A 12542-nucleotide genomic window follows, 5' to 3' on the forward strand; every position below is an offset into this window, starting at 1 on the left:
CCCTGAGAGCCGTTGCAACTTCCCTATCTCATGACTCCTGAATTCCTGGGTGTCTCCTCCCCTCCCTGAAATAATGTATAAAATTTGCTTGCTGAAGTTGTTCAGGGCTCTTGGCTACCTCCTTGCCTTGAGCCCGCTCGTGAGTGTAATAAACTTTTTCTTCTGTTTTACCCACACACTTGGGTCTAGAGTCTTAGTGGTGCGCCCTCGGTCAACATTTGGAGGTTCCACCGTGATCCCACTTCCTCGCAGACCATGAGACGCATGCCTGACGCTTGGTGAGTGAAACTGGCGGTGGCTGTCAGGCAGGGACGTGAGTCCCTCCTGGCTACGACCGACAGACGTGTCAGGGGGTCGCAGGCCACGACTCCGGGGGACGCCCTGGAGTGTGAGGACGACCAAGGATGCTTGGAAGTCCATCTGCTGTCTCAGACAGAATCTGTAGATTTGTTGCCAGTTTCCAACCGAGCTCATTGGTCCGGACCGCTAGATTTATTTTTAGTTTTATTTTGCCGTTCACGGCGCAGCTGGCTTAGTCTATTCGTCTTTGTGATTGTCCTGGTTATTGTCTTATTTGTGTGTTATTGTCTTTTTGGGTTTGAAATGGGACAGAAAACTTCCACCCCACTGTCCCTGACTTTGTCTCATTGGTCTGAGGTTGATGCCCGAGCCCATAATCTGTCTCTTCTTGTTAAGAAGCGCAAGTGGCAGACTTTCTGTGCCTCCTAGTGGCCCACCTTCGGAGTAGGTTGGCCGACCACTGGAACCTTTCACAAGGACACCATAAAGGCGGTTAAAGCAGTTGTCTTCAATCCAGGACCTCATGGCCATCCGGATCAACAGCCTTATATTTGGGTTTGGGAGGACCTGGCCGACGACCCTCCTCCTTGGGTCCGACCTTTCCTTCCTCCCCCTACACCCTCCCTTCCCATAACCCTATCCACCACTCTGGGCCCTCCCAGACCTGCTCTAACTCATCCAGACATCTGCTCTATGCTTCCACTCAAACCTCCGGAGCCAACGGCGCCTGCTTCATCCCTGTATCCTCCCCTTCCCTCCTCTGTTCTCCCTGAATCTCAAACTGACCTTATTCTTTTTGATTCGGGACTCCCGCCTCCCTATCCCAGGGATGTCCCTGCCAGCGCTGCAGGTCCCCAGCTTGGGGCCCCACATCAGGACGAACGGGGACCATCAGTGGAGGGTCCAGCCCAAGGTACCCGGAGCTGGAGAGCACAAACCCCAGATGACGTGGCCGTCACCCTGCCCCTTCGACCTTTCGGACCCCCTGTCCCTGACGGCCAAGGGGGGAACATGCCGGCGCTTCAGTATTGGCCCTTCTCCTCCTCAGATCTATACAACTGGAAAAACAATAATCTGCCTTTTTCAGAGGACCCTGTCAAACTTACTGACCTTCTCGAGTCTCTTATGTTTTCCCATCAGCTCACTTGGGACAACTGCCAGCAGCTTTTAGGTATCCTCTTCACCTCAGAAGAAAGAGACCGAATTCTCCTCGAGGCCAGAAAATTGGTTCCTGGACCTGATGGTCGTCCTACTCAACTCCCCAACCTTATAGATGAGGCTTTTCCCCTGAGGCGGCCTAACTGGGACCCCAATACGCCTGAAGGTAGGCAGTGACTCTTACTCTATTGCCAGACTCTGATGATGGGTCTCCGAGCGGCGGTGAGATGCCCCACTAATTTGGCTAAGGTAAGAGAAGTAATTCAAGGGCCAGAGGAATCCCCATCCAGATTCCTAGAGAGACTAATAGAAGCCTATAGGAGGTACACCCCTTCCGACCCTGAGTCTGAAGAACAGAGAGGGGCACTGGCTATGGCTTTTATAGGACAGTCAGCTACTGATATTTGGAGGAAACTCCAGAGGATGGATGGGTTACAGGACATGGCTCTGAGAGATTTAGTCAAGGAGGTTGAGAAAGTGTTCTATAAAAGAGATACAGCAGAGGAAAAGGAGCAAATATTAGAAAAAGAACGTGAAGAAAGAGAGAGTCAAAGAGATAAACGAAGGAATAAAGAGTTGACTAAAATCTTGGCTACCGTAGTGGGAAAGCAGGATAGGAAAGGAAAGAATAGCACCCTGGGCCCGCGCCAGAAGCTGGGACCCAATCAATGTGCTTACTGTAAAGAGGAAGGACATTGGGCTAGAGATTGTCCCAAGAAAAAGAAGAAGACCGCAGACCTCCTTGCCCTGGAAGGTTAGGGGCGTCGGGGTTCGGACCCCCTCCCCGAACTCAGGGTAACATTCAATGTGGAGGGGACACCAATCGACTTTGAGGTGGATACAGAAGCGGTTTACTCCGCCTTGCAGAGCCCACTGGGTCCCCTCTCAAACAAAAAATCCTTGGTCCAGGGGGCAAATGGATGCCAGCATAGGTCATGGACAACTAAAAGGACAATGGACCTGGGGAGGGGAAAAGTACAGCACTCCTTTCTGGTCATACCAGAATGCCCTGCCCCGCTGCTGGGGAGGGATTTGCTTACCAAGTTGGGGGCGAGTATTGATTTCAAACCTCAGGGACCAGAAGTAAGATTCAGTAACCCTCTTGTCAGTCAGCCTGTTGTGACATGCTGACCTTGTCTGCTGAAGATGAGTATAAACTGTATGAGACCCCTGCCCCCGGACCCCATTCAACAGAAGACAGGTGGCTTCAGAGCTTCCCAGAGGCCTGGGCAGAAACGGCAGGGCCAGGATTGGCAGTACAAAGGCCTCCGGTGGTAGTATACTTAAAGCCCTCCGCCACCCCCATAAGGGTCAAACAATACTACATGAGTAAAGAGGCCCGGGAAGGCATTAGACCTCACATCCAGAGGCTGCTAGGACAAGGGATCCTGAGGCCTTGTCAATCAGGGTGGAACACCCCTCTGCTACCAGTGAAGAAACCAGGGACAGGGGACTATAGACCAGTCCAGGATTTGAGAGAGGTTAACAGTCGGGTAATGGACATACATCCAACGGTCCCGAACCCTTACAACCTCCTCAGCACCCTCAGTCCTGACAGGAAGTGATATACAGTACTGGACCTGAAAGATGCCTTCTTCTGCTTGCGCCTGCATGAGGACAGCCAACCCCTGTTTGCTTTTGAATGGACTGACCCTGAGAACGGACTCAGCGGACAGCTCACCTGGACGCGGCTACCCCAGGGCTTCAAGAACTCTCCCACCATCTTTGACGAAGCGCTGCACCAGGACTTGAGTGCCTACCGAGCCTCCACCCCTGAGGCAACTCTGTTGCAGTATGTTGATGATCTGTTACTTGCAGCCGCCACCATAGAGCAGTGCAAACAGGGAACTGAGAAACTGCTTGTCGAACTGGCCAAACTGGGATACCGGGCATCCGCCAAAAAGGCCCAGATCTGCCAACCCGAAGTCACCTTCCTGGGCTACTCTCTCCGAGACGATGGCCCACCGTCTCACCCACCTTGGGACTGACAAACTGGTACAACTGCTTCAGGATGATAAAACATTGACCACGCCCGAGAAGAGGCAAATGGCAAAGGAAGTAGTCAAAGCTTGTAAGGCCTGCCAGATGGTAAATGCCTACCCAGCCAAAGGAACCAGAGGAACCCGTCTCCGAGGCACCAGACCAGGCCAATATTGGGAAGTAGACTTCACTGAGGTAAAACCTGCCAAGTATGGACTAAGGTATCTCTTAGTTTTTGTAGACACCTTTTCAGGATGGGTAGAAGCCTTCCCTACCAAACATGAGACGGCGGCGGTGGTAATTAAGAAGATTATGGAAGAAATCTTTCCTAGATTTGGCCTTCCAAAGGTAATAGGGTCTGATAACGGACCGGCGTTTGTGGCCCAGGTAAGCCAGGGGGTAGCCAAAATATTGGGAATTAATTGGAAACTACATTGTGCTTATAGACCCCAAAGTTCAGGACAGGTAGAGAGAATGAATAGAACAATTAAAGAGACCTTAACTAAATTAGTCATAGAGACTGGCCATAGAGAGTGGGTAATGCTCCTACCATACGCTCTTTTCCGGGCTCGGAATACCCCTTCCGCTAAAACTAACCTAACTCCCTTTGAAATACTTTTTGGAACCCCTCCGCCTATTCGGGATTTATCCCCCTCTGACATAAATATCCCGAATACCCCCTTGTCTGTTAGGTTACAGGCCCTGGCCAGAGTGCAACATTGCCTATGGAAGCAGTTGTCTGACCTTTACCAGCCGGCAGGAGACGGGACCCCGCATCGCTACCAGGTTGGGGACTTCGTCTACGTCCAGAGACACCAACACCGGACACTCGAACCCCGCTGGAAGGGACCCTACCAGGTCCTCCTCATCACACCCACCACTATAAAGGTCGATGGCATCGCCGCTTGGATCCATACTTCACACCTCAAGCCTTCTCCTGCTCCTGATGACCAGTGGACAGTGGAGAAAACAGATAATCCCCTCAAGCTGCATGTCTGCCGCCGCAACAAATCCCCACCAACCGACCCGGCAGACATGGCAGGTGATATCGGGGACCAGTGATATAGTATGGGAAGTGACTTCCAATGACCATCCCCCCTGGACTTGGTGGCCGTCCCTGTATCCAGACCTCTGTCAGCTTGCGGCAGGGCTGGAGACTTGGGACATCCCGACCACGGACCCTGCTAGACCCCTTCCTTGTAATTCTGGGACATGCGCCTGCCCGACTGGTGGGATAGGGGGCTGGGGCTATGGGTGCTCCCACCCACAGCTCCGTGCAGAACTCAGAGCATCTGACTTTTATGTCTGCTCCCGGGACGGTCGTGATAGGGACACGGCTTGGAGATGCGGGGGACTGGAAGTCTTCTACTGTAAGGCTTGGGGTTGTGAGACTACCGGGACAACTTACTGGAGGCCCACATCCTCCTGGGATTGGATCAGGGTAACGCGAGTAGCCCGGGAGGGGGCAGGAATTCGGGACTCCCGCTGCTCTGAGAATGAGGCCGCTGGCTTCTCTGCACGGAGGCCAGGGACCTGGACTGGTAGTGGGCCATGTACAAATTTCACCTGTAACCCACTGAATATTACCTTTACCCACCATGGAAGAAGGCAGGATAATGCATGGCTAAAAGGCAGGCAGTGGGGCTTAAGAATGTATGTGTCAGGATCTGATGCTGGATTGACGTTTAAAATTAGGCTCCAGATAGGTATCGCCGGAGGCAGCCCATTAGGACCTAACAAAGTACTGGCTGACCAAAGGGCCCCGAGGCCTAGCAAGCCCCTTCCAGCTCCGGTGCAAGCTACTCCATCCCCGAGAGATACAGCTAGCAGCCCAGCCAGTGGTACACCCCTGTCACGAACCCCGTCAGGTCCAACCACGGGGCAGCGATTACTGGATTTAATAGAAGGAGGCTTTAAAACTCTAAATAGCACCCATCCTAACCTTACTGACTCTTGCTGGATATGCTTGCAGGCAGGGCCTCCCTACTACGAAGGGTTCACAGTCAATGGGAGTTATTACGAGAACGAAAGCTCTTCCCAGTGTAACTGGAACAGGCGTCACATGCTCACCCTCCCAGAAGTGACTGGACAGGGAATATGTCTAGGAACCCCGTCTGCCTCAGACAAGGCCCGATGCCTGCAGACTATTTCAATTTCCCCTAACAGTTCCTATTTGATCCCTGAAAAAGGAACTCGATGGGCATGCAGAACGGGCCTGACTCCCTGTGTGTCCACTCAGGCCTTTAACAACTCTCAAGATTTTTGTGTAATGGTTAGGGTTTTCCCCCGCCTTATATATCATGGGGATGAGGACTTTGAAGAGACGGTTGAGGGGTGGACCAGATATAGAAGAGAGCCTGTCACACTCACCCTAGCAGTACTGCTGGGAGCCGGGGTATTGGCAGGAGTAGGAACAGGAACCGCTGCCCTAGTTGAAGGACCCAGACAAATGGCCTTGCTAGAGTCTGCTATTAACCAGGATTTAAAGGCCATAGAGCAGTCGATAGAAGCCTTAGAAAAGTCACTAACCTCCCTCTCTGAGGTCGTGTTGCAAAATAGACGAGGCTTAGACTTGTTATTTTTGAAAGAGGGTGGTTTGTGTGCTGCCTTGAAAGAAGAATGCTGTTTCTATGCCAACCACACTGGAGTGGTTAGGGACTCCATGAGCAAACTAAAAGAAAGGCTGAAGGCTAGAGAAAAGAGACTACAAGATCAGCAGGGATGGTTTGAAGGGTGGTATGCCAAATCACCCTGGTTGACTACCCTCATCTCCACCTTGGCAGGACCCCTTATAGTACTACTGCTAGTTGTCACTATTGGACCTTGTGTCCTGAATAGACTCACCACCTTCCTGCAGGGGCAGATAGGAGCAGTAAAACTCATGATTATGAGACAGCATTATAAGAAGTTAAACCAAGACTCAGACCTCTAGGATTAGAGATATGCAGAAGAAAGAGGGGGAAATGTAACAGTAAAAATAGAAAATTCCATCTGACCTTTGCTTGGCTAATCTTGGCTTGCAGAACAGGAACTGGCCCGCCTCGCCCCGATGTAATCATAGGTGTTTGCTCTTCCGCAAGCACCTGGGGCAATCACCCTGAGAGCCGTTGCAACTTCCCTATCTCATGACTCCTGAATTCCTGGGTGTCTCCTCCCCTCCCTGAAATAATGTATAAAATTTGCTTGCTGAAGTTGTTCGGGGCTCTTGGCTACCTCCTTGCCTTGAGCCCGCTCGCGAGTGTAATAAACTTTTTCTTCTGTTTTACCCACACACTTGGGTCTAGAGTCTTAGTGGTGCGCCCTTGGTCAACACAAGCACTTTGCAGGGGTTAGTTCATCTCACCTTAACAGCCCCATGAAATAGGTACCACTCATGGGAGATAAGGCACAGAGGGTTAAAGGGGTGGCCTCAATGGCATTATTAGCATTGTTAATAATAATAATGTGACCAAATATGGACTTAGGTCTCAAAATAAATTTTAAAAACTGAAGTTCAAACAACTGCCACATTTACCACTCAAGAATGTAGCCCTGGGAAAGGTCTCGCCATATCTTCTGAAGATGTGGAGACGCATAGTGGTTTTTGTTGTGAGAATATTTTCATGAATTCCGAACACATCCTTCTTAATAAGGTATACAATTCAAACTAGCAGCACCCAAGATATACATGCCCTCTGCACTACCTTATTCTGAGTAGGGTTTCACTGTCTGAAAATCCAGTAAGAAGCAAACAAAAGGTGAGGGTGGGCACCTCCCACCCTAGAAAGTATGAAAATAACCCACAGAACAGAAAGAAGCTTGGGTTATTTTGACTTTTTGTATGTTTTAATGGGTATTTGTATTTCAAATACTTCCAAAATCTTATTAGCTTTACAAAACTCTACTTTCTCTACCCCCAAATCTTCCTTTCCCTACTTTATACCAATCAACTCAAGGTCTTTAGGGACTGCCAATTTGGAACATCCTCTGGCCTTGACATTTGGCAGCTGGGATCAATCAGTTCATAAAATACAACTTGTCAGCTAAAAGCAGTCATATTTTTTAAGCAAGACAATCTGTTAAACAGCTTAAGTCTTAAATCCATGAAAAACAATTGCAAAACACATTTTTGTACTTGCTCTTCCTAAGTTCTGAGGCTACAGATGTTACAACAACCGCCATTCTGGAAAATCTCCCAAATGTCTATTACCCGTCCCAGAAAACCTGAAGGTATCTTCTGGGCTACCAGCTTTTGACAGCCATGGGTGGGAATGGATATCCTCAATGTAGAAGGAATCCTAGCTTCACCCTGGGCACTTACATAGTAGAGTCTCTCTGCTGTGCAATTGACCTACTTCATCATGAGCCAATGTTACCAGAGTGCAGTTAGGCCAGCTTCCAATATTGGCTCTGCCCTGGGAAGAAGAACAATGTAGTTTATAGATTTCAGAGCTATTGCAAGACACATCTTTTCAAGCTTCATTCTCCTTCCCAGTAAACGGAGAGGACTGGAATGACCAAACTCCAGCTTTAGGTCCAGTGCCATAACTCCATTATTCAACTTCTTCCCATTGCTTTCACTTAGTAGGAAGCCTAAAGTACTCTCTCACCATTGCCAGCTCTTGTAATTATCGAGGGTCATAATGCGTTGGTCCTCACAGAGCATCACACCATAAATAATGATGGCTCTTTGAACATTTTTTCAGACTTCATTATATTCAAAATAAGGTAGAAAGGTTTCAAAAGAGATAAATGTTGTTGTTATCCATGGAACCTCCATGTGATTATCATCACTGCTCAATATCATAATACCCTGATACCCCTAATACCATAATACTTCCTACCATTACTATCAAAGTAGGCAAACACACATCAGGCAAATGATCACTCACCTTGGCCTTGTCCCAGGTAAACATCAATCCCTGGTGATGCCTCTTCATTCCATCAAGTCAACACCACTCTCAGAATCCTCCACTCAACCTTCCAGACAGCTACCAACAATTACTCAGAATTCATAGAGTGAAAGGGGTCATCCAAAACTGTCCTACCAATCTAAACCCAACTACCATCTATGTCTCTAACTGTGTGTGTCCTGAGTGAGGCACACACTCATTGTCTCCCAAAGAGCATCTCCTCCTCTCTTGACGTTCAGTTTTTATAAATTTCATTTTTATAAATACCAATAATCCAGACATTCAAGTGAGATAGTACTTTGTTTCAGCCTTACATCCAATCAGTCAGATCCTGCAAATTTTACTTTCCAAGTAGTTTTCACATTCATTCTCTCCATTCTAAATAATATCCCCCTAGTCCAAAATCCAATAATGTTTCTTCAGCCATATTACAAAAGTCTTTTAACTAGGTTGCCTTGCCAATGGTCCTGCAAATACATTACTTCCTGAGTTAAACCCTTCAGTGAATCCTGATGCATACGAATGGGACAGCCTCGATTATTCAAACATCTCATATGGTGGCTCAGGGTTCCATAAGCCTGTGAAAGCCACACGGCCTTTTATAACCTAGCCTTGAACATCAGATAGCATCCCCCCTCCCTACTACATTCTATTGGACAAAGAAGTCACAAGACTACCCAGATTCAAGGGACCCTTGATGGGAAGAGTGTCAAAGAATTTGCAAGCGTGTTTTAAAACCACCAAAGCCTCCTCTTGTGTTTCACATGTTCTGCTCTAGAGGAAACAGAACTAGTCATTCCCCAATTACACCACTGTACAAGCTCTTATCCCAGTATGAGGTATGGTGATAGTTAATTTAATGTGTCAACTTGATTGGGTGATGGATGCCCAGTGCAGCAAACCCTTATTTCTGGATGTGTCCATGAGGGGTTTGCAGGAGAAGTGACTGAGTAAAGCTGATGACCCTGCCCAGTGTGGGCAGGCATCGGTCTGTTGAGGGCCTGATTAGAACGCGAAGGTGGAGGAAGGCTGAATTAACTGCCCAGCTGTTAGAGCTGGGACATTGGCCTGCTACCCCTGGTTCCTAGGAACCTGTGTTCTTGGTTCCCAGGCTTTCCGACCCAGACTGGAACCTACACCATCAGCTCACTGATACCCCAGCCTTCCAACTATGCTTCTGACTTCCCTGGGTCTCCAGGGGCAAGCGGATGATTGGGAGACTTCGCAGCCTCAAAAGTCATGTGAACTGATATCTCTCACTAAGTCTCTTCCTCTACCTCTTTGATGGATTCTGTCCTCTCAAGAACCCTGACACAGACCCTCTCTCTCCCTCATTCCTTCAGTAGCATCGAAAGACCCCTTCCACTGTGAGAGCTTCCCCAACACAGGTGCATCTGACTTCCCTCCACGCTCCAGTAAAGCCCTTCCCTCCTAAACCAAGGCTTCTCAGAATACGGGTTACCTGGGACATGACGGTTCAGACAGGTTCGGGAGGCGTAGGGGGGAGACAGAGATGCTGAATTTCTTCCCAGTTCCCAGATGATAGCTGGGCTGCTCTTCCAGCCACAATGTGAGTAACAAAGACCCAGGCTGCAGCAGTTCATCCAAGAAGGGGCGGTGACATGGGGGGACGGACCCAAAGCACCCCTTCCGTAGACGGGCCAGAGTGGGTGGGAAAAGCGACAGCCGTCACACAAGATAAGGCAGAGTGTTCAAACGTGTGAATTTCTGAGAAGGCAAAAAAAGGAAATTTGGGGGTACAAACCAACAGGAGGAAAATAAGAAAAACCAAGCCAAAAGCTAGCAAAGGTTTTAAGTGAAGGGTGGGACCCTGAGAAGGGGAAATTCCCAGAGCTGTTGAAAGGGCATCTGTCAAAACTCTTTGTGGGTTGGAGATAGGGAGGGAACCGTTAGGACATCAGAGTCTAAATGATCCTTTCCAGATGCTTCCTGAGAACCAGAACTGTTCCTACTTATTAGAGAATGGTATGGAAGAGCCTACATATACCTTCTGGGTTCATATCATAATTCTGCTGCCACCTGATCTGTGACATTATGGAGATTTTTCTTTTTCTTTTTCTTTCTCTTTCTTTTTTTTTTAATTTCATGTAATTTCCTGAAGCATAAAATAAAGAGATAATAATGTCTTCACATAAGAATGTTAAGAGGATTAAAATAGAATATGCAGAAAAGTATTTAGCCTGGAACAGAGTGAGCCTTTAATCAGTATTTGATATTATTATGAGGAGGGAGTATGATGTCTAAGAGCTGAGACTGATAATCGCACTACCAGAGTCAACATCTCTTCCTCTCCTGTCACCATTGTGTGACCTTGGACATGGTTCTTAACTCCTCTAAGACTCAGTTATTTCAGCTCTAAAATTGAGGTGCTCATCACGCCTGCTTACCAGAATTATTAGGAGAATTGAGATTACCCATCCCTGACACATGCCATAAACTTCCAGTGCACACTGCTCATTATTGTCGTCCACAGCAGAAGCATGAGACCCTGGCCCTGACCAGGCACTCCATGAGTATTTGTTGACTGCCTGAATGAATTAATCAGTGTAGAAGTGGTTAGCATTGATCTGAGCAGCTTCCTTTTCCTTTCAAGCATTTACACTACCACCACGTGCACAGGGAAAACATTTCTTCGGACTACTGCAAGGAGGTCAGGGAGAGACTTTGGCCCCTCTGTCTTCACTTTGGTCATTTGTCCTGTGTGAAGCTTCCGTGTAAGTTTCATGTAAAAAATCATTTTTGCCACCACAGAAGAAAATGTATCTCCACTTTTCCATAAGCATGTCTTCAACAGTCCTGTGGTCACGTACACACCTATGAGTGTGAACGAATGGTTGCATCACGAAGTTTAATGGGAAGGCAGCTCCGTGCTCACACTAAGCCCCCATTCATCGCGTACCCGCGAACCTCAGGGCGGGCTGGGCAGGAACCACTGTGACACTGACCAGCCGCGGGATGAGCGTGGTGGTGCTGCTGTCCTGGCAAGAGAACGGAGAGCAACAACAGGCCTGGCTTTAGCGCACATGGCGGGGAAGCCCTTGCTGACAGGAAGAACCAGGAGAGGACTTGTCTCGGCACCCACCAAACATGTCAAGTGCAAACCACAACTCAGCGGCACCCCAGGAAGTTCGGGATTCGGAAGACATCTGATCACCGCGCTTTACCAGAAGTGCCTGGCTCACAACCCTTGAAGGGCCATTCCTCTCCCCACTAGTGTTTGTTCAAGACGTGCACAGAGGGTGGCATACGGATGTTTGCCTCTCCCTCACATTTACGTTGTTAGACATGGGACAAAGTCAAAACATATTTCGTCTTATAAATCCATATCATCTTTCCTCGGTCTTCTATTGGATTTGGGAGTGTCACAAAAATTTAAATTCCAGGAGGGAAATTTTCCACGATTTCTTTCACATATAATTTAATGGTCGACCTTCTGAGCATGTGCAGCAAGGGGGCCATCTACATGCCCCTAAGAAGAGCTTATGCGCATTCCCATGGCCACATATGTACTGCAGACATTCCCAGCTTAATGAAAATCCTCCCTGCTCATTTGTCATCTATAGGTCCGGACACAAATGTCCTTTACATAATAAGTACTGAGCCCTACGGTCTATGCAGATGGAGATAATAGGAAATCACACGGTCGGACCAACTGTATTCTGCAGATTATTGGGCAAGAGAAAATAATAATAATCACCAGTGAATTTTAGTCTTATTTTCCCAAATGGTGACCCCATAAAATAAAATTTAAAAAAATAGTCTACCCCTCTTGGTAGGAGTGGAGGCTCACTATTAATATAGTGATAGCTGAGGATATGGGAGGTTCCATTAGAAGGTTGGCTAGGGGCTGTGGAACACCCTTTTCTGCCCCTTACTAGCCTCCCTGTAACAAACAAAAGAACCCTCAAAGATGATGACAGGGCGAAGGAACCCTTAGTTACTAGAAGGCCCTTTGGTGCCCAAATCCCATTACAGAATTACAGTGAGATGGCCCACCCCTAACAAAGAACCTGATTTTCCCAGGTGAATCTAAGGAGACAACCACACACAGCCCAGATCCAAATCTGAAACCTCTCCATTGGCGGGCAGGGCGGGCCTTCCTTCCGAAGGCAGAAACAGCCAGGGGACGAAGTGTCTGAGAACATTCCCCTGATACCTACAGTGGTCCTTCTCATGCCGCATGCCCAGGCC

The 12542-nt window shown here is 48.4% G+C and overlaps 1 protein-coding gene across 1 annotated transcript; it reads left to right on the forward strand.

Annotated features, from left to right (window-relative positions):
* The first annotated feature begins 551 nt into the window (after window positions 1-551).
* On the forward strand, window positions 552-6699 carry LOC136405513 (uncharacterized). The gene is given in 3 exon segments (XM_066385001.1): window positions 552-2580; window positions 2583-4637; window positions 5531-6699. Coding segments are annotated over 2 exon segments (2451 nt in total). The 5' UTR covers window positions 552-993; the 3' UTR covers window positions 3447-4637; window positions 5531-6699.
* Window positions 6700-12542: the final 5843 nt, after the last annotated feature.

This window comes from Saccopteryx leptura, chromosome 1, assembly GCF_036850995.1.
Source record: "Saccopteryx leptura isolate mSacLep1 chromosome 1, mSacLep1_pri_phased_curated, whole genome shotgun sequence".
NCBI classification, from domain to species: domain Eukaryota; kingdom Metazoa; phylum Chordata; class Mammalia; order Chiroptera; family Emballonuridae; genus Saccopteryx; species Saccopteryx leptura.